At 51.9% G+C, this 22,495-nt stretch overlaps 1 protein-coding gene across 2 annotated transcripts in view; it reads right to left on the bottom strand.

Moving 5' to 3' along the window:
- NRN1L (neuritin 1 like) overlaps window positions 1-22,495 on the bottom strand; it is a 394,567-nt gene that overhangs the window by 125,591 nt on the left and 246,481 nt on the right. Inside the window, exon 1 of one of the 2 annotated variants that reach the window (XM_085637500.1) lies at window positions 3,405-3,524. The exons of the other annotated variant lie outside the window; for it this stretch is intronic. Within the exon in view, the coding sequence (XP_085493626.1) occupies window positions 3,405-3,468 (64 nt within the window). The 5' untranslated portion in view covers window positions 3,469-3,524. Of the gene's footprint in view, window positions 1-3,404; window positions 3,525-22,495 lie in introns of those variants that run through there. 2 annotated transcript variants of the gene reach the window in all.

Here is a 22,495-nt window from a genome sequence, read left to right as displayed (position 1 = left end):
CCCAAGTAGGTTGTATTTTTTGCCTGAGGGCTGTGGAGGTAGAAACTTTCGCCAGGGGTTATTGTTTGTCTTGAAACGTGACTTACAACCTTTTCAGGTCTCTTTAGTGCATTGTTCTTTTATAACTAGTGAGATTTGAGAAAACACGTTGAAGGTTTTAGGGTTGATGTTGCATCCACGCATAATCCTTGCTGTGGCTTTGCATGATGCGTGTCCCTGGTGATCACGTCGCCTTCCCTGAGAGAAGTGACTCTGGAGGCAGCAATATGGTTGATGGGCTAAGACACAGCTCTATGAGTTTGGGGTTGCAAGCAACTCTATGAATGGTAGGTTTTGCTCCTTTTGATTGGTAGTGTACTGTATGGGTTCTTTCTCGTCAGTTGCACTCTCAAAAGACCGGAAACTGCCAATTTACCATTCTAACTCAGCAATGTAGTATTCTAATCCAGTCCAAGAAATGTTTCGGTAAAGTTTCACTTGTCTAAGAAATTGTAATGTTGTGTTTATATGTTGTAAATTGGTATCAAGGCGCATTTCCGTAGGCTACTGCCATGGAGGCGCAGCTGAAGGCAAAAACACCTAGGAATGCTGCAGTAGTGTGATTGTGGGAAGGACCCGCCTTTAGTATGTTTGAGCAGGGCACACGCCTGGGGCGCATGTCAACAGAGGGGTGCTGGAGCATCCTGCAACAGGCTTCTTCCAGCGTGGCTCCAACCATAAGTGCATTTAAACACTGTTTCTGGAGGCAGCTGTTGCCCGTTTCTTATTTTGACTGCTTTTCTTTTCATGCTGTCTTTCCCTTCCACCCCCGCTCACCTCCCTAGTATCCCTCCAATTTATTCAACACACGGCCAATTAAAGAGGACGTTTGGGAGGAGCGCCAAATCTGGTTTTGCCCAGGGCACTCTCTAAGCAGAGGCCAGCTCTGACTCATGGCGGCCAAGGTTTCAGATTGCCATGTGTGACATTTTCATAATTTCAATATAATTATGAGTGACATTTCAATGACTATGAGTGACATTTTCTCAAGACGGTCAATTGTTCTACCACTTTGACAGTGGGCCCCCGATATACGAGTGCAGTAGTGTCAATGCTTAGCCTGCCCAGGTAGAGGGGACTGATTTCCCTGCTTAGCTCAAAGCCACAGTTCCTGCCCTTGCAGCCAACTGGGTCTCGTGGTGCCATTGAATACAAGTATTGGCAAGTCTTGTATGCTCGGTGGTATGGGGAAATCCAACATGCTGCTCTCGTCCTGTAAGGGGGAGGGGCCGCTATTACAGTCCCAATCCTGTGGTGCCGCTATCAAAGGTGTCCCGATTTACCAGGAGGGCAGAGGTGGCGTCATCACGTCCCCCATATGCAGTGTAATCTAGGGCTGTGGCGGCCAGAAGTGCAGAGGTGCTTGCCGCCTGTAAAAATTACCCCAAAGACAAGCGGTCCGGCCCAGTTGGCCGCACAGATGAGCTGCCTAAATCAGCAAATGACACACGCAACTCTAGGACATCTGCCGCATCAGCACGGGCATTGATTGAGGGGTCAGCCTCAGGCTGGGACACAAGTAACCGGGCGGTAGCCTGAGAATGTGTTGGGACTCAGATTAAGTTGTCTGGCGAAAACTACAGTGTGAGTCACACAGAATTTGAAGTGTGAATGCCACGAAGCACATTTTGATTAGCAGTCTGACTTACCTTGCGAGCCACGGCATTCCAGTTAACCTGGCCTCCTAGTGGGCGCAACGACTGATTCCCGGGGCAAACGGCCCCCACCACCCGGGCATTCAGACTCGGCTCAGCAAAGCAGCTCAGGTGTGATCTGGGCTCCAGCGGCCGCCGCGGTCCTTGGAGTTGGGTCCTTTCGCGGCAGCGTGGAGGATCATCATTGATTTTAAAATGCTACTGTAGGCTCCAGGATATTATAAAGGGGAACTCCAGCCTGAGCCACCTGTAGCGCTGGCGTCACTTTTCAGTGTGTGTCACAAGTGCTGACAAAACGGTAGCCATTGGGCACTGTCTATCCTGACGTCAGTCGCATGCAGAGAATGCTGTGCCGTCATGTCGGAAATATAGCACTGCAGCTCAGTAAAGCCAACCCCAGGGATTTAAGTGGGCTGGGTCGCACCGGCAGTTTTTTAAAGGGGGGGTTCGAAACGGTTCTCTATGGGGCTCTGTTTTGTGCCCTGGAACAGGTGGTCCGTGTTGTTTTCTGGACTGCAGTGACAGCAGGCACATAATGTGCGCTTGCTCACACAGCTCACTTCTCACTAGTGGAGAAGTTATGGCATGATGTCATGCCAGGTGAGGTTGTAGGGGAAGGGAAATCCTTTAAAGAGTCCTTTTCTCTCTGGATTTCCCTTCTCTTTGTGAAACTAAGCAGTAGCAGCATTGCCGTGGTGGAAGCTTTTTCAATATTATATACAAGCCATAGTTGCTGCTTATTTATCGTGTGCAACTAACAACCATTGACAATGCCAATAGTCCTGACTTGTAGATATGATGTACTTATTGCATCATGTATCTGGATGCAATGACAGAAACAGCCAAATACAAGTCGGGTGGCACACTATGCTATGCGCAGATTTTTAGCTTAGGTGTTTTAAGCCACGCCCTTAATTACATTGACCACACCTCCTTTGAGAGACCCCCCAGTTTTTTCATCCCACTTAAAGCCCTGGCCAAGCCCCCAAGAATGCTGGGAGCAGTGTGCCTGCAAGAGCGTAGCTGCGACTCTAGTTTTTAGTTTCAATTACAGGCATTGCTGAATTATTTAGCAGCACTACGTCTTCATGCCAGCTGAGGCAGGCTATGCCACTTATACGTGACTTTGCATTTCAGTGCCGTGATGCGGATCACCATACCAAATTGCGTCAGTCTAATGCCTGATGCGTGGTACTTGGCAGGACTGCTGATTGCGGGGGTCGAAGCAGTAGGGTGGTGAGTTAGGAGGCAGAAGTGTGAGTGGGGAGTTTGGAGGCAGCACGGTGATTGGCGGGTTCGGAGGTAGCTTTGGGACTGGAGGGCCCAATGACAGCACTGTAATTGATGATGTAAGTGGTAGCACCGCGAATGGTGGGTTGTAAGATGAGGAATTTTGAAGGCAGCAGCAAAGTGATTGTAGCAAACGCTGTTAGTAGGACTTAGTATTCTGTGGAGAAACGGGAGGAGTGAGGACAGCAACACTATGGTTGTGACTCGAGTTTGAAATCCGAGGATACGATTGTGGGTTTTTCGAGGTAACTCAAAAGTTGGTGGGTTTAGGGTTAAAGGGAGAAAGGCGGTAATTGTGTTTCTTATGAGCTTTGTAGTTGCTGAGGCTTTGATCACAACATCTCAGATTTGAATCTTCCACGCGAGACTTATTTTTATTACAGGACATTCCCCGGAGTGGATACGAATGTAGTCACTCACCCTGGGGCTCGCGGCTGTCCTGGGAACGTGACGTGCGCGGGGTCCCTGGTGTCCATGACCGCATTGCCTCGTCGCCTCGGGATATTCTCCCTGGTGACGTGAAGAGAGCCGGGCCCTTTACTTTCCGGCAGTGGCAGTGAGTGCCATAAAACACCCCTGCCCTCTTCCTCGGCCTGCCAACAGGGGGCGCTCTTCCTACTCTGGCAGACGTCTCTGCTCTGCCACGTGCCGGCGTGTTCCGGCTTCTGACCGGAATGTGATCCACGTATTACGTGGCTGCGTGACAAGCGACGCATTCATTTGGTGACTGGCGTTATCCCGCGTGACGTGGTGCTGAGAGTTGAGATTGCCAATGATGTGGAACTTACGAATTTAGGATCACAGCTTTAAAATAAACTACGTGCAACGATGCAAACACAGGGGTACGGCGCAATTCAATATAAAAAACAATCCTAAGTGTTCAACGTGCTAATATGTTTCACACACACTCACACACCTCAGGGCAGCGATTGCCCCGCTCTCAATAGAAAAGTTGCACATCCCAAAGAGGACAGACAGGTGACTAAGTCTGTATCACACGCTTCGTAGATTCAGGTGCAAGTTTGCACGCCTTTACTGCGAAAGCCCCTTCAGCTTCAGGGTGGCAACGACCTAAACCACAGACATTGGCTACCACCAGGCTCCACCCTAGGAATGCTGCCCCTATCGAGGGCCGGCACAACATGTTACTTTACAGTACTTAACAGAGCATTAAATGAGCCGGTACTGAGTACGGCACTTTTCAGTGTTATCTCCTTGAGTACCGGAATTGTTCCCTGTGTCAAGAGAGTACGGGTACTTAAAGAAGCAATCTGGGGTATGGGTATATGCAGGACTTAAGTGGAATGAAAAAAAAACTGGAGTTCTCTCCAAGGGGCGTGACTGATGTAATTAAGGGAAAGGCTTAAAAACACTTAAGCTAAAAATCTGTGCTTAGCATAGTGTTCAGCCTGCAAGAAGCCAGAACTATTGGCTTTGTCAATGCTTGTTAGTTGCCTAAGATACATAAGCAACAACTACAGATTCGTTGTATATAAAAATGCTTCAATTCTGAAATGATGAGACTAAAAGAACCTTAGCAAGTCTATTTGAAGTTACCTCAAAGGCAGTGCACGCTGCCACTGCTACAGAGGTAAGACTTTTTTCCACCATGATGGTGAGGGCAGAAATGGAGAGCCCGATAGAGGCCTGTCTCAGCAACTGCTTTTTAGAACTGAGCACCAGCAAGACCCGGCCCACTTAAGGCCCTGGTTATATGAGTGAATGCAGAGCAGGTGCTGCTGAATAGGACGCTTTCAGAGGGAGCTTGACAACAGTGCGTGCAGCCGCGTCCGTGCAGGTAACAGAGGAGCGGTGGGGCCGTGTAAGGGGGATATAAATGGACGATGCCCTAGACTGCTGCCTTCACTCTCACTGACAGCCACAGTTAGAGTACAAGGCTGCAGTGCTGGAATGCACTCGCCACTGATTGTCAGAGCACAGAGCATAGTGACCACACCGTCATCCGCTCCACTCAACACGCATGCACAGACGTCACCCAAGGATTACACTGACACTTTCATTGTGGGTGAAGAACTGCTGCAGGTTTATTTCATACAACATAAGTATGACGATAAGTGGGTTATCTTACGGGCGATCCAGGGCAAGCAGCCCCTCGCTGCTCCGCCCGCCTGGTGAGCCAGCACGCACGGTGGGTCGATGCCCGGCACATATTTTCAGATCATCCACTGGGTCACGTGATCTGTCTACTACTCCCGCCCCTTTTGACAGGGGCGGAGCGTGTTGTGGCACACCCCCGGTTGGTCAGGCCCCCCAACCGCCCGAAGGACTAACGGGGCGCCGTCGCGGTCTTCCCAGAACCTCCTTCGGCTCCCGGACCTTGGCTCGGGCACCCTTACTGTGCCAGACAGGGGTACCCTTACTGTACCGCCTGTCGCAGAGGTACCCTTACTGTACCCTTCTGCCTCCAGATCGCCCTGTAACTCCGCCTGCAACGCAAGAAAAACATTAAAACATTCCAATAACGCGCTGCCTCCGCCGCGCAGGGTAAGCGGAAAGGGTGGGAATACGCGTGGCCAGGTAGGAGCGGCGCAGGAAGCAGAGGAGGATCTGGGGGAGTGAGGCGCCTAAGAAGGGGGTCTAGCCTCGCCCCCCCTATTGGCACGCCTCCTAAAGGCCAACTCATTCATTGGGGGGCTCCCCTCCCTGGGCGCGGCCTCGCTAGTGAGGCGGAGCAGGTGGGGGGGGGGGGTGGAGGCTCCGACGGGCGGCCACTAGAAGGCTGCCCTGCTGATGTCCCTCTGCGTGGGACGCAGGCAGCGGCATAGTGACCACACCGTCATCCGCTCCACTCAACACGCATGCACAGACGTCACCCAAGGATTACACTGACACTTTCATTGTGGGTGAAGAACTGCTGCAGGTTTATTTCATACAACATAAGTATGACGATAAGTGGGTTATCTTACGGGCGATCCAGGGCAAGCAGCCCCTCGCTGCTCCGCCCGCCTGGTGAGCCAGCACGCACGGTGGGTCGATGCCCGGCAGTGCGGCACATATTTTCAGATCATCCACTGGGTCACGTGATCTGTCTACTACTCCCGCCCCTTTTGACAGGGGCGGAGCGTGTTGTGGCACACCCCCGGTTGGTCAGGCCCCCCAACCGCCCGAAGGACTAACGGGGCGCCGTTGCGGTCTTCCCAGAACCTCCTTCGGCTCCCGGACCTTGGCTCGGGCACCCTTACTGTGCCGGACAGGGGTACCCTTACTGTACCGCCTGTCGCAGAGGTACCCTTACTGTACCCTTCTGCCTCCAAATCGCCCTGTAACTCCGCCTGCAACGCAAGAAAAAACATTAAAACATTCCAATAACGCGCTGCCTCCGCCGCGCAGGGTAAGCGGAAAGGGTGGGAATACGCGTGGCCAGGTAGGAGCGGCGCAGGAAGCAGTGGAGGATCTGGGGGAGTGAGGCGCCTAAGAAGGGGGTCTAGCCTCGCCCCCCCTATTGGCACGCCTCCTAAAGGCCAACTCATTGGGGGGCTCCCCTCCCTGGGCGCGGCCTCGCTAGCGAGGCGGAGCAGGGGGGGGGGGGGGAGGCTCCGTCGGGCGGCCACTAGAAGGCTGCCCTGCTGATGTCCCTCTGCGTGGGACGCAGGCAGCGGCATAGTGACCACACCGTCATCCGCTCCACTCAACACGCATGCACAGACGACACCCAAGGATTACACTGACACTTTCATTGTGGGTGAAGAACTGCTGCAGGTTTATTTCATACAACATAAGTATGACGATAAGTGGGTTATCTTACGGGCGATCCAGGGCAAGCAGCCCCTCGCTGCTCCGCCCGCCTGGTGAGCCAGCACGCACGGTGGGTCGATGCCCGGCAGTGCGGCACATATTTTCAGATCATCCACTGGGTCACGTGATCTGTCTACTACTCCCGCCCCTTTTGACAGGGGCGGAGCGTGTTGTGGCACACCCCCAGTTGGTCAGGCCCCCCAACCGCCCAAAGGACTAACAGGGCGCCGTCGCGGTCTTCCCAGAACCTCCTTCGGCTCCCGGACCTTGGCTCGGGCACCCTTACTGTGCCGGACAGGGGTACCCTTACTGTACCGCCTGTCACAGAGGTACCCTTACTGTACCCTTCTGCCTCCAGATCGCCCTGTAACTCCGCCACAGCTCTGGGGAGGCTTCCGTCGCTGCCAGAGCCCCCCTACCCTCCATAGCTGCTACTGATGCCCTGCCCTTGCTAGCGCCTCTTGCACGTCCAGCAAGAACATGTCCATCCCTACCCTGGACAGGTGTACCCCATCCGGCTCGTAGAACCCCTCCACCTTCTCTTGGATCAATGCATGTCTGATGAAGCCCATGCCCCTGCGCTCCATGAATTTTTGCATGGACCTATTGACCCCTCTGCGCGACCGATCTACTGCTGCCGTAGACCTGGCCCCCCTCCAAGTCCTGCGGGGGACAATCTCCGACCACCACACTTCACATGAACCCAAAACCTGGCTGATGGCTGGCAGGTCCGTTTGCATGGACAGAAGCAGGGCCCTCCTTCCCCTGGAAACAAGGTCATTTCCCCCAAGGTGCAAGATGATGACCGACGGCTGTACCCCCCCCAGCCGCCAAACGCTGTTCAATTGAGCCCCGTGCTTCACTCCATTTCATCCCCGGGGAGCCCAACCACACGAACTGTGTGTTAACAAAACTCTGCGACCAATTCCTGTGCGCTGCCCAGCGTTCCAACCTTGTGATGTAGGAGTGTCCCATCAACCAAACCTGGTGACCTGCCAATGAAACGATGAAGCAGCTTTTAGGCAGTTGTATCTTTATTTGCACACAAAAAGTTTTTCGGGGGATACCCGCCGTAGAACACAGTTTAAGGACGCTCGGATATGTTCATCCGCAAAGGAACACTCAGTATGGAAAACTCAGAAATGTACATGCAGCATCAAGGTCGAACATATCTCTTAAAACAGTCGGACTCCCAGCGCCCCACACCCTTCACGCCCTCTGGGCCCAGGCCGGCTTTGGCAGCTGAGGTGGCAGCGCCAATTCGGAAAGAGTGGGAGGAGAATCTGCGCCCACTCCCAGATAAACCCCCCTTGTCGAGGGCGGCACCCAGAATGCGATCAAACTGAAACCTGGTGAGGGGGGACCCATCCGCATGAATCAGGAAGGGGCCCGGGGCCGCTGGGCGTAAGGCCAGGTATTCCCTGACAGTGTGGACCGGGCAGTACCTGTTGTCCCCCAAGGCTTGTAGGACAACTGTCTTTCCCCTCCCCACCTGGTCTGTCTTGGATTTGCGAATGCGGAGCTCCAGGGATACATTAAGGGCCACGTCTGCGATACCCAGCGCTGTGCCAGACAGGTCAACCTTGGATTTCACCACCAGCTCGCTAACCCTAAAGGCGCCAAAAAATGCCAGGCAGAATGCCGTTGAAAAGAGCCTTGCTTCGAACGGGGAGAAAGTAACTAGGGGTACTGCGTCCAGGATGCGCTGTAGGTCCATGAATTCAATGGGTGCCCTGGTGTCCGGTTGTCTAACCTCCTCCCTGGCCCAGCCCCTCAGGGCCGCCCTAATCTTGAAAGACCCCGTTGGGTCGAAACCCCCATCTAGCTTGGCATCGTGGCGCACGGCTGCCAGTTGACCACATGTCCATGAGTGGGTTTTGCCGTTCTCCTTGGCCCACACCACAAAGGTCTCTACCTGATCCTCGCTCCCCAAGGCTAGACCACCCTGCGCCTCCACTACTGCTCTGAACGTCGCTAACTGGGAGCCGTACTTCTTCTGCGTTGCCGGCGCCAGGGACCTCTCCCCCATCCTCCTCAGTCTTTCCCCCACCGAAGCAGGCGCCAAAGGCGGTCTGGGAATGGTGTCATCTCCGCCCTTGCCCGCGGCCATGCCTCTCGAAACCGGAGCCACTGAAAGCGAGAAAGAGCGTCAGCTGCCACATTCTTGACACCCGCGATGTGCCGCGCCCTAAACTCAATGTTGCTGCGCAGCCCTTCCTTCACTAACTCCCTCAGCAGACTTAAAACTAGCGGGCACGAGGCAGTAAGACCGTTGATGGCGTGCACCACCGCCATATTGTCTGACCAGAAAACTACCTTCATGTTGCTTAGGGTGGCCCGCCATAGGTGCAGCGCTACAAGGATGGGAAAGAGTTCCAACACTGCAATGTTGTTTGTTACCTTCTTTTTACGCCATGCATTTGGCCACCTCATTGCGCACCACTCTTCGCCAAGGATCACGCCAAAACCTTCCCTACCAGACGCATCTGAGAACAGGCAAAGCTCCTGGCTGGCTATCCACGGGGCCCTCCAAATCACCGTCCCATTGAAACCAATGAGGAATTCTGCCCACATTGCTAGATCCGCTTTCAAGCCTGCAGTCAACCTTACAAAATGGTGCTTCTGTAGTACATTTGCCGTGGCCCCTGCCAGCCTCCTTGAGAATACCCTGCCCACTGGTATCACCCTAGCTGCAAAGTTCAACTTGCCCACCAAGCTCTGGACAGCCCCTAGGGTCGCTTTGTCCTTGCCCAGCAGCGCCTGGATGTCCTGCAACAAGCCCTGAACCTTCTCAGCGGGAAGCCTCGATTCACCTTTTACCGTGTCTAGCTCCACACCCAAAAAGGTCAAGACCTGTGCCGGCCCCTCGGTCTTACCTGGGGCAAGGGGAACTCCTAGTAACTCTGCCAGCTCCTCAAAGCGTCTCAGCCCTACCGCACACTCGTCTGTCCCGGCTGGGCCAAAGAACAAAAAGTCATCTAGGTAGTGGGTCACCTGCGTGATCCCATGAAGGTCCCCCAAGGCCCACTGAAGGAACAAGCTGAAGGCTTCGAAGTAGGCACAGGAGATTGCGCAACCCATGGGCATGCAGCAATCATAGAAGAACTGCCCCGCCCACTTGAAACCTAGCAGGTGCTGGCTAGCTGGATGCACCGGCAGCAGGCGGAATGCGGACTCAATGTCCGCCTTCGCCAGCCATGCCCATTTCCCCACTCTCCGGATCATGTCAATGGCCATGTCCAGGGAGCAGTATGACACAGAACAAATCCCCTCATCCAGCCAGTGGTTCACAGAATTCCCCTCGGGGTACGATAGGTGGTGGATCAAGCGATAGGCACCCTGCTGTTTCTTCTGTACCACCCCCAGCGGTAAAACCAAGAAATGATCCGGGGGGGGCTGCTGAACGGCCCCGCCACCCTCCCTGCTGACAACTCCTTTTGTATCTATTGAGCCACCACCCGGGGCATGTCCCTGGCTGACTTCAGGTTCAGTGCGTCCCTGGACTCCAGCGGTCCCTTGTAAGAAATCCTAAAACCATCAAGGAACCCACCCGCTAACAGGGCCCTGTCCTGCACCAACGGATAGCGCCTAATGAGCGGGATGAGATTATCCATGATGATGGGGGAAGGGCCCTTCGCGGGCCTGGGGCGCTGTGCGGGGGGGCCCAGGAGAGCAAGGGGTGGTGGTGGTGGTGGGGGGCCCTTGCGTGGGGGGTGGTCCGTCCCTTGTGGTTTCATTGGCGTTGCGTGCCTGTCCTGTTGGGTGTGGTAGGCTGTGGTGCGCCCTGGCTGGAGGTGCAGGTGGTCGCAGGGTGTTGTGCACCGCACTTGCTGCAGCTGTGTGCGAATTTGCATGACCTTCCCCACGTGCAGTTGCCCCCGTTATAAAGCCGGCATGTGCCTGAATTGAAGCGCTTGGAGCCCTGCCTGTGCCCCCGAGCCCTGCCCCCACGAAAAGACTGCTTGGAGGGGCGCCTGGGAAACTGGTCCTTTCTCCTGTCGTCTGACTCCCCTTGCCCTTTATATGCCTGATCCTTCCTATCCTGTGTGGGTCGGCACATGTGTTGTACCCAAAGTTGAATCTCCTTCTGATCCCACCCCAGGTCCGGGCATATGGCCATTCTTTTCCGGAAGTCTTGGTCGTAATAGAACCAGCCCAACCCCCCAGAGAGCCTCGCCTCTTCTTGGATCGTGCTGGCATATTGCATGAGGGCCTCACTCTGTTCAGGAAATTTCTGCACTACTACTGCCGCCAATATGTTAAATGCGGACGTCCAGTTCTCAATTGTCTTGTCAGGCCATCGCTGATATCTGACTCTTTCCTCTTCCTTACGCCCCATCTTTCTGGTGTCCACCCCTGCCGACCCGTGCATCAGTAGTGTTAGTATGTCTATGTACTCCCGCCTCCATATCCCTTCTTTAGCGGCCTGCGGTACCAACCATGCCAGGGAGCAGCGGCCGGATGCCAATGGTGCCTGGGTGACAAGGGGTCTGGGAACCTGCCCCGTGCCCTCCCCTACTGGCACAGCAGACCCTGGTGCCGCGGCGGGCGTAGGCTCGAGAGCAACGGTGGTGGTGGCCGGACCATTCGCAGGTGGGGGGGTGAGGAAACCAACGCGCCAACCATGGGTGCAACCGCTGCAGTACTTGCGGTGGGACAAGCATTCCCTGAGAGTGAGAACCCCGGGGCTCCCCCAGGCTCACCATTACGAGGTTCTGCGGCTGCGCTCTGACCAGCCCAAACTTGGAGCACGGGTGCTTGGGCTGCCGCGGGCACCGCCGCTGGGGTCACCTGTGGCGGTGCAGATAAAGCGTCCAAGCGGCTCTGAAAGACGGGCATGAGGCTGAGCATGTGGTCCATGGCCTTGCCCATTTGGGCCATGTCCGTGATGCCTGTGGCAGAGTCATGCACCGCCGGTGTTACAACGGCCGGTACGCAGTGCGGTCGCTTGTCGGTTCTTGGCAGGCGGGGCCTCAGGCATGTCTTTTGATGTGGGCTTGGGTACCCGGGTGGACCTCCAGGGCTCCGACCCCGAAGGGCCTGGGATGCCCTCGGCTGGGGGGGGGGGTGACGACCACGCCCGAGTCTTCCTGCCTGCGAGCCTCAAGAAAACCCTGGACCCACACCGTGCCCTTCTCACGGGCGAATGCCATAAAGTCCGCCCACATCCCGTCTTGCGGTGCGCTCGACTGCGTCTCCTCGATCGACGTCTCCTGGGAGAACAGTGGACCCGGCGTCCCGATATCCTCCATGGCGTCTACTTTTGCGGTCACTGCTAGCACGCGTCCCCCTTTGCGCCTTTCCCTCGGTCCCTGCTCCTACGTTTGCGGGCTGTCCCTCAGTGGATCTGTAAGTAGGGAGAGGAATGGAGTTAACACGATGGGAGAAACAGTGCGACTAAATTCTCCCTCAGCCACATAGTCGCTATCCCAAACACACACTTGCGCAGCATGGTCTGTGTCCTACCCAATAAGCTGCTGGCCAGACCTCAAATCAACTGTACAATGAACTGGCAGGCAAGAGAACAATGCAATTATGCCCCCCCAACCGGACGGCCCACAGGGCAGCCCTGCCAACACGCTGCATGCTCGCATGGCACGCATCGGCTCCACTGAATTGAGTGCGTCGCGCTCGCGCCGCACCTGAATGCCCGTTGGGGCCGCAACAAGTTCCCTTCGCGCCCGAAAGCACGCCCGGCTAGGGGGGGGGGGGGTATCCGAGCGCACAGCGTGTGCATCGCATGGCAAGCCCCCCCACCCCCCCCGACACAAGGGGGGGGGGCCACGCGCAAATCTCGCGCCCGTCCGGATCGCCCCGGAGCGCACTGCCCCTCGAGCACCCTGTCCGCAATTGCGCGCTTCCACCCCGGGTACAAGGGCGCCCTGCAATGGCTCACTGGAATGGGGCCTAGTCCTACCGCATCAGGATCGCGCGCGTTTAACACGGCCAGCATGGGAGGCGCTGCATGAGAGCGCCTTGATTTCCTCCCTTTGCCCATTATATCGCGACCAAAAATGTATTGGAGGAGCGGCGCAGGAAGCAGAGGAGGATCTGGGGGAGTGAGGCGCCTAAGAAGGGGGTCTAGCCTCGCCCCCCCTATTGGCACGCCTCCTAAAGGCCAACTCATTGGGGGGCCACTAGAAGGCTGCCCTGCTGATGTCCCTCTGCGTGGGACGCGGGCAGCGGCATTCCTCCCGAGAGATGCTGTGATGTAATAGCGGTGGGGGTACTCTTACCGCCATCCGTGCCTCGGAAACGTTATCACGAGCTATGGGAGATTGATGACGTCTGTGTGAGCTACTGCAGAATTGATCCGTAGTGCGCATGGAACATCGCTGGATAGAGATGACGTGCATTTTTGGAGTCTGTACTTCAGACACCGGCAGAAGGCCACATTTGTATGCAGAACGGGTGCTGGTCGGTGTGTATCTGTATCCTGTTACTGGCTGCCCTGCTGTAGCAACTCACCACTTGCCACCCAGACTCTGAGGGGTTGCCTGAATTTCACAGTTCCCGAGGATGCAATTAGGATCCGGGTCACAAAGGAATTCTGGCCCCTATTCACACAAGCACACAAAAAAGAGATCGGTTGAGTACTTGAATGAAACTCAGCCGCTGCTAACTACTCGTAGCAGCATCCTGGTCCATGGCTATTTTACACCGTGAGCCACCTCGGTCTGGATCCCACCGCATCCATATACGTCCATCTAACAACAGCTTTTGACCACTCAGATTCGGAATCGGCACTAGCCCGAACCCAAAAACTGATGTTTAAACTCATGCTTTAAGGACTCACAGCCTGCAAGCTGCTCCCACGAACTGCAAAATGAGGCCCCAGGCCAACCTAGATATATACAGGGAGATTTATACCAGTGACTGCTATGTTTTGAGTTACTTCACTGTTAGTTTAGATCGGCAGTGTAAACTGAAATCTGTTTTTACAAATAGCAATACCAGTCCAGAAAGAGTATCGAATTGCAGGACAAACACACATCAATGCGAGGAAGCAAACCTTTTACTAAGGGCACATACTACAATCACCTTCATGGAAATGGAGATGGTTGTCATCATATCTGATTAGTACTGAGACGTGTACATGTCTATGTTGTGTAACATGTACAAAATGACTGAACTAAAAAAGCAATAAACAGATGTAAAAATAAGGGATTTAGTCAAGCGTTGCGGCCACCATTTTTTTGTTTACTTCAGTGTTACGCCCCAAGTGTGATAGGTATGTAGATTTCATGGCCTGTGTGTAGGTCAAATTATGTAAGATTAGGTTGCCTTGGCTATGGGTGGATTCTAATTTGTGCGTGTGTGGGTCACAATACTTGCGCAAGAGCCATTTTGCATGTAAGAGAGTGCTGGGTTTTATAAAATATTTTGTGTGTGTGTATGTGTGATCTACAGTGTGGGTAGGTTACACAATTTGTTCTTCTCTAACCTCTGGAGGGCCAGAGGGTTAGGTCTTCATGAGTGATGAAGTAAGGGGACATGGACTGGTTTACCTTTACACCCTGGGGAAGGGATTTTTGGATGGATGTTGTTACAATTGTTTTAATTGACATTTAGGGCTATCATACTATTTTTCAGTACACTTGTATCAACACTTGGATTGCTACAGATGACTCTGTAAATGGAACATTTCATTAATCATTAAGTTGCCTAACACCTTATCACAGTGTGTGTCTTCATCGTTCATTTACTGTATTTTTGGGCTGACAATGTGTCTCGTTTGCAATGCATACCTCCGAACACCAGGCAAGTTGTGCAATAATCCCTTTGCAAAATTAAGTTTAGAAAGAATCACTTCGGATCAGCTTTGAAAAAAATTAGAATGCATTTGGAATAAGTCTTATAAAACTTTTGGGTACATTTTTATTTTACTGTGCCTCCAACTGTCAGTTTTTTTTTTTTTTTTGAAAAGTTTAAACTTTTATGTATAGAACTTATAACATTCATAGATACCAAATCTTGTTAGCTATATACAAATACAGGACCTGGGTGTGCCGAGTGGAATTGTTGGCTTTGTACATTCAGCTTGTCTGCCACAAGTCGTGGTGTGGCAGCTCATGTTTTTATTTGTTACTCTTTTAGAAAAGAATTCTGTCTTTGCAGAAATTATTTGAGGAAGACATTTGCAGCAAAAGCCTTCGTTTGTTTTATTATCATGGCACTCACTGCCTGGCAGTAAGCGGTTTCCCTTCTGTCTCATTACAAATATTTATGAGGTAAGTCCAACTGTGCACCTGTAGTCTGATGTAAATACTAGCTCGTGGGAAAGCTTACTATCCCAGTAGGGTAGAAGAACTGAAAAGAATAAACAGATGTGGAATTTTTGAGAATATCTACTTGTCCGGGGCACAAAATGCTGCTGCAATGTATTTGTCATATAAAGAAATGCCCGTTTCTTAATAAATTAACTGTGCCTGCAAACTACTAAGGGGCCGATTCCGATCCGGGTCGGAAGGGCACCGAACGCGATCCGGGCAGGAAAAACTACGAGCCGTACGCGTGTTTTCCGCCCTTCTCGTACAGCTGTACGAGCGAGCAAGTACGATGCGAGCTACGTGAAATTCACCGACAGAGTCGTTTCAAGGTCCGAACCGCTCCGTACGTCTCGGCCGTAAGCTAACAGTGGCATGCAATGGATGCGATTTACGACCGAGCCAGTATGATGCACTCGTTGGACAGCCAGTGCGAGCCGGACACTCCGGCTCGCAAAACGTCCAGGAAGTTGCCTTTGGGGGTCTGCGTCGGACCCCCTGACACCCGCAGCCCTACGACTCGGACACAGGGGGAGACCCAAGGGTCCCCCCAACACAGGCATGTACGGTGCGGATCGCACCGACTCGTACCCACTGTAGGGGGTGCCCTTGTGCGAGACGTACCCATTCAGTCAATGGGAGCCCATGTATGCGTCATACGACCGGGTCCCGTTGACTTCTAAGGGAGTCCGACCGAACCCAGTCCGGCAGCATACGGCCGCATCGTACTCGCTCGGTCGGACTGCAGGACTCCGACTCGGTCGGAAAACACCCCAAATCCGGCCGGTCAGAGAGCTTTCCGACCCGGATCGGAATCGGCCCCTAAGTGTTTTGTTTGCTTTATCTAAACTACTACTCTGATGTATGCTTTGCAACATTGCTAAACCAAAATATATTTGTATTCTTGCAACAATTTGCTACAGAGCTTTGAACTTGTCTTGGGTGTCACATGGATGTCTTGGGTGTGCATTTTAACAACATTTACACATTGATTTTTAAGTCTAATACTCTGCTGGTGTAGGGATGAAACTGTTACTGTGCTACTGAGATGGAGATAAATCATTAGGACTGTGCCATGTGACAGGCAGGAGCAAACGAATTATCGAGAAGGCACAGTTATTTAGCACTTTGGTAACTCTGACTAATAAATTATTAACAAAATCTGCTTTTAGGGCAGTAACCCACTGATTTTAGATTTGCTAATCTGAATATACCCTGCCATTAGCATATTTACCCTCTGTTTTGTGACAGATTAAAACCTGCTGGATTTGAAGGTAGTTATTAACCCAAAGAACTATCCCACGGGGATTCGAACCAGTGAACTGGGCAGCAGACAAAGAACTCTGCAGTAGGCCCATTCCATGAGACATCTAAAAATTTAACCTAACTAGTTGTTTTATTTTTAAGGCACACTCTGAATATCTTCATTATTTATTTTTCTTCCCTCTGCCCCTCTAGTCACACTGTGGTTCATTGGCCCGAGTCTCTTCTTTCATTTCTTTTCCCGTATTTATTTTACATTGACATAATTTTCCATTATATTCTTCCCCCTCCCCCTTCATTTCTTTTATTCACAGCCCCCTTCTTGGTTTGCCCCGTTTCTCCCATCTCCTTCCATCCTTGCCTCTTGTTTTTTTCCTTGACTCTCCGTTTGTATGGAGAAGGTGCTGGTCAAGGATGAGTGAAGTAGAATGGACACAACAGCGGCGGCTTCTCCACCAAGGCGGAGGAGCGTCGCCCCACTACTCTGCGAGCAGTTTGGGTGGGGCTGGGCTGGCCAGAGCAGGGGTCAGGGGGAGGAGTGTTAGGCACACTCTAAAGTGCTTAGGGCGGTTTGGCAGGCCCTCTAGCACACTTTGCATGTTCCCCACCAGGCTGCATTACTCAGCCTGGTATGGAACATGCACAGCTTCCCTGTCCCCGTCTGAGTACCGAACACGGCGCTCAGAACAATCACAACGCTGCATTGCATCGTTGTGATTGGCCAGGGGATTCTGGAAGGCTATGTGCTTCCTGTTGTGGCGCCGAAGAGACGTCAGTGAGACAGCATCCAGCAGCAGCCGGCGGCACCCAGGTAAGTCATTTTCTTTTAATTCTATTTTTTAATCCCCCATCCACTCAACCTGCCCTACCAACCCCATTTAGCAGCAGCCGCTACTGGTGTACAGGCTGATTTTTTGGGAGCTCGTAAAAACCTTTGGTCGGTAACAGTGCCAGAGAGCTCTACCCACTGCGGTAGATCGAAAAACATACAATCCTGCAGAGAAACACATACCCCAGCACACCGAAACACATCCTTAAACACACATGCAAGCACACACACAACCCTGCACAGACACACACCACCATAAGCCTCCTACTTAGGTAGACACACAAACTCTACATCAGATGCATATTCCCCGCAGATCTAGTCCTGAAGTCCCCACCCGCAGCAATTCCACTGCGCCAATGATCAGGACGGCAGCATGTATCCCAGGGTGTGAGCTGAAGGTGGAAGCAGTGAGGAGAAGGGGCCCTGACCCATACGGGAGATGAAAGTGCCCGCATGCAGTGGATTGCCAAGACAGCGGTGTATAAGAAGCTGCACCCACGGGAGAGGAGGGCGAGAGAACAGGAGATGAGGCACCTTGAGCAGTTACAGAGATACCAGTGGGCGCTGCCATGACAGTCTGAGTCAGGCTAACAGCAGACCGCACCGCCACACTGGGGCAGATCAGGAGCACAGAGATGCATTCAGCTGAAGGCTGTGATAACAAGACTGGCGGCAGGATGTTCCAAAGGCTGTGGGGCTGTACCTCCTATTGGCGTACAACTGTTCCCCTACTGACCCATTTCACTGCAGCTGTTCGCACTTTTCCTTGTTAGCATCTTAAATTTTAAACAAGTATTAGCAAAGCCATTAGGTCTCACCTATGCAAGAGCTATTGGCTTTGGCAATGTGTTTTAGCCATGAGGTACACCAGTGTGGCTGCTGTTCAGCATGGCTAAACGTTAGTGGCGTGGTGTGCAGTGGGGTAGATTGGATTGGGATAGAGTGGAATGGGGTAGATTGGGGTCGCGTGGAGTGGGGTTGTGTGCAGACTGGAATAATGTTGAGTGGGGTGGATTGCGATAGCATGGAGTGGGGTAGATTGGTTTACAGTAGAGTGGGGTAGATTGGAGTGAAGTGAGGTAGAGTGGAGTAGATAAGAGTGGAGTAGATTAGAGTGGAGTGGATGAGAGTGGAGTGGATGAGAGTGGAGTGGGGGGTTGAGTGGGGCAGAGTGGAGTGGGGCAACTTGGAGTGGGGTAGATTGGATGGATTTGTGTAGGGTAGACTGGATGGAGTGAGCTAGGGTGGAGTGGGGTAGATTGGAGGAGAGTGGAGTACTTGGAGTTGGGTAGATTAGAGTAGGGTAGATTGTAGTGGAGTGGGGTAGATTGTAGTGGAGTGGGATTGGAGTGGAGTGGGGTAAATTGGAGTGGAGTGGGGTAGAATGAAGTGGAGGGGTGTAGGGATGAGGGGTGGGTAGTGGACTGGCTAGCCGTGTCATACATTACCTTACAGTAAGATGTCGTGGAGTGGCATGGCGTGGAGTGGCATGGCATAGAGTGGAGCAGAGTGTTGTAGAAAGACGTGATGTAGAGTGTTGTAGAGAGTAGTGTAAAGTGGAGTGGCGTAGTGTGGAATATGCATAGTGTGTTAGCACATTGCCATTATAGATAACACATTTCCAATTGAAAATGGCCATTACATATGAAGAGAAGTACAGTTTTACTGCGCACAAATGGTATGTGTGGAAATGTCATCACCAAGTGCATTGATTTGTTTTGATCGTATTCAAATATTTGTTTCTACCACACTTCAGAATTACAAAAAAATGAGCTTCATTTCTACTGTTCTCATTCTGATGTATTCTGAAATATCAGCACAATTCATTTTTGTTGTGTGCTAGAAAAGATAACATCCTACAGCCTGTCCTTTCGCATGGGTACTCAGCAGGATGGATTGCCACATACATTCTCTCACTTTAAAGTCAGCAAACGAAAGTAAACACCAAGTTCCCTAGGAATACAAAGCCTGACATTTGACCTCTGTCTTTGAAGGTACAGCCAATGAGACAAGATATGAACAACATTTAAAGGCCTATTTACAGATAGTGAGAACTCACAGCTCAGAAAATAAAGCTGGACAGCCTAAAACAATTATCAAAGTACAGAGCCAGTTAGGAAGGATGCCTTCTTTAGAGTGGCTCAACAAAAAGAAAAAATAGACCCCAATAGTGCAAGTGTAAGAACAAAAATACTTGGGCCATGCTATAGGGAAGGGTCAAATGCAAGAAGAAGGAAGTGCCAACTGCAGAACTGACCAGCAAGAAGCAAGCAATGGAGAGTGGCTTTGAAGCCAACCAATGTAAGTAATAGGAGTGCCCAAAGCCCACTAATGGTAAACAAAATGTCTTGAAGAGACAGCGCACGCGCTTTCTGCATGAGACATAAAAACAAGCTCCTAAAGATGCTTTTAAACAGAAAAGAAATTGTGCCGCAGTCCCAACCATCAATTCCAGTTCTATCCTTGTTCACATAACTTAAATTGTAGTTGTCTGTCTGACAAAATAGACATTTAGTTTCTTTGAAAAACAGCTAATGAAAGTAAATGAAATTGTCAACATCCTACACTCAGAAAATACACTTTGAGTAGAAAATTAAACCTAGTAGATCCTGCTGAATCCGATTTGTTCTAGCTTTAATCCGTTCATGAGTGCCAGGGCGTATCTGCCCATAGTTCTACTTCATGCTTTTCACTTTTACTTACTCCATCTTTTAGCCAACAAAACTTTCCATTTTTGGATGTGTAGTGTTGCTTGCACCCTTAAAAATATCAGCTTAAAAATGTCAGCATGGAAAACTCTTGACTAAAAGCCCAACTATGGCTATGGTTACGAGTTTAGGGGTTATTTAGTGGACCTGATAAATAACAATATCACGGGGTACGTTATTTATTGGGTGCGATAAATAGCACCAATTATATCATATTGGGGTATAACATAATAACTAGGCTTAGGATATTCATCACTTCCAATAGGTATCGGATGTGTTAAATACCTTTTAAATCATAATTCCGAACCGTGCATAAACCGGGCTTTACACACGGGTTGGAATATAACAAGCAACTCCTAATCAGGCCCACTATCAAATGATCCAAATCATGACATAGCGCCAAGTGGTAGCCGTGCAGATGTCCATGTTTGCTTCTGTGTAATCATTCCGTGCCATTATAGGCATTGTGCTTTTTACTGGATCAACATCACTAAACTGGGCTGCGCGCAAGAATGATTTGTAGGGATGAAAAGAAGTTCCTCTGACATGGGAAGATGGCTTTATGAAGAGCTATGAACAGTTATGCATGTGCCCTACTGCAACACCAGGGCATTAAAATAACCCACAGTATGGCACCCAGTCTACCGTGTACGCAATGTCATTGTGCCAGTAAGAGATTCACTCTGAGGGGTCCCAAAACTCCACTAACAGGGAAGAAAGTACTAAGAATGTTTATGTGAGGAGGAGCCTAGCGCAGGACCAAGATGGCTGCGTGAGCACAGAGCTCCCGAGACCCTCGTGCCCTCCGGCAACTATCCTGAAACGCATCCTGTGTCAAATATCCGGCAGATTGGAGACGAACCATTGCTGAGGCCAACATCGTTGTCCGGACTGAAATCGTTCACCGGGGACCGAAGTTGTGACAAGTGGAAGTTCGCGGCCTACTCCCGGGAGATGCACGGGTCTTGCGTTGGCCTGGGCCCGGACACTAATTGAACATCAGCGGCCGTGAGGGGTGCAGACCATCGGATGGGTGTTGTCTTCACTTTCACTTTCGTTTTTTCTACAACTGCGCGCCTTGGCCCGAGAGTACCTTGGGCAGTAGTCGCCTGTAGCTCGACCTGCACATGCCTGGACCTGAATCGGGCGTTTAGGCTACAGTGGACCTCGTATTAATTGGCTGGCTGAGTGCTTTGTCTTTGACGCTGACTGTTCCGGAGTCGAGGATGTCAGCCAAATCGGAAGCCGAAAAACAGAAGCCTAAGAATACCAGGCGAGGGGGCTACACACAAACGAACAATATGGATCGTTATGCCCAGCAAAAGGAATCGCCAAGTGGACCGGGAAGGCCGCAGGATGCACCGAGAGATGGTTCGCTCCCCGAACCGGAATTGACACTGCAAGACATCATGGGCGCCATTGAGGGGATGAAGGCCTCTATTGGGCAACAGTTCGAGGCCCTGGCACACAAAGTGGATACTATATCAGTGGATGTTAACTTGCTTCACGCAGACTTGGGGAAAACCAATGAGAGAGTTAAATCATTGGACCTAAAGACCTCTAGCCTTGCGGGGGACGTCTCTGACCTGCAAATAGAGGTCCGCACGCTGAGGGCTGCTAACGACCGCTTTGCCCGCAAGATGGAGGATTTTGAAGGCCGGGCACGATGCAATAATGTGCGCATTGTTGGTGTTCCGGAAAAATCGGAGGAGCAATCTGCGGATTTGTTTGTTGAGGACTTGGTGGTTAATCATCTGGCGCCCAAGGGCCTCAGCAAGTTCTTTGCGGTCGAGCGGGCCCACAGAGTCCCAGGAGGGAGGCCCAAGGTGAGGGCCCCCCCGAGACAGATTGTCGCCAGGATCTTCAATTTCAGGGACCGCGACGCCATTCTACAAGCGTCACGGGTGTCCGGACCAGTCACCTTCCAGAACACTGCAGTGAGTTTTTATCCTGACTTCACCCAGGCGGTGCAGAAGCAACGGCAGAGTTTCATGGGGGTTAAGAGGAGGCTACGTGAGATGGGTCTGAAGTACGCCATGCTCTTCCCAGCCAAGCTGCGCGTCGAGTACGACGAGCGAACCTTTTTCTTTGACTTGCCTGATGTGGCCGGGGAATGGCTCGACACATTGCCTCAGCGGCGGACTAGTGGGGATCATGCTGGCGGAGCAGCAGGTGGTCAGGACGAACAAGAGTGAGGACTCCGGTGATTGAACATTCTGACTATGCCCGGGACAGTGGTTCGCTGATTTTCGTTCTCTTTGATGGCTATTTTTCGGGGGGCGACGGGTGTACAATGGGAACTCTTTCCTCCTACGGGGTTTCTTCTTGTAGATTAGTTTTTGGTAGGGCGACAGGCACACTGCAAGTTGGGGGGGCTTTTCAGGCTTACGCAGTGGTGCAGGGAGGGGGGTGGTGTGGGTCTGTTGGGGTGGATGTTGTTGTTTTTTTCTTTGCAAGGTATCGCAATGCAAGTCTTCTTCGCTCGAGTGCTGCTCTCTGGGGGGGGTGGGGATCTCTTACCATTTCGTGATGGGGGTAGGGGTTTGAATATACTTAGTTGGAATGTCAACGGCTTGGGGGATCGTATTAAGCGTGGGATTGTATTGAAATTTCTGAAGCGGTGCTCTCCTGACGTAGTCTTGCTGCAGGAGACGCACCTGATAGGCAATATGTGTCATGCACTCAATA

This window comes from Triturus cristatus, chromosome 12 (genome assembly GCF_964204655.1).
Source record: "Triturus cristatus chromosome 12, aTriCri1.1, whole genome shotgun sequence".
NCBI lineage: Eukaryota > Metazoa > Chordata > Amphibia > Caudata > Salamandridae > Triturus > Triturus cristatus.
This window is presented reverse-complemented; position numbering and strand designations above follow the sequence as displayed.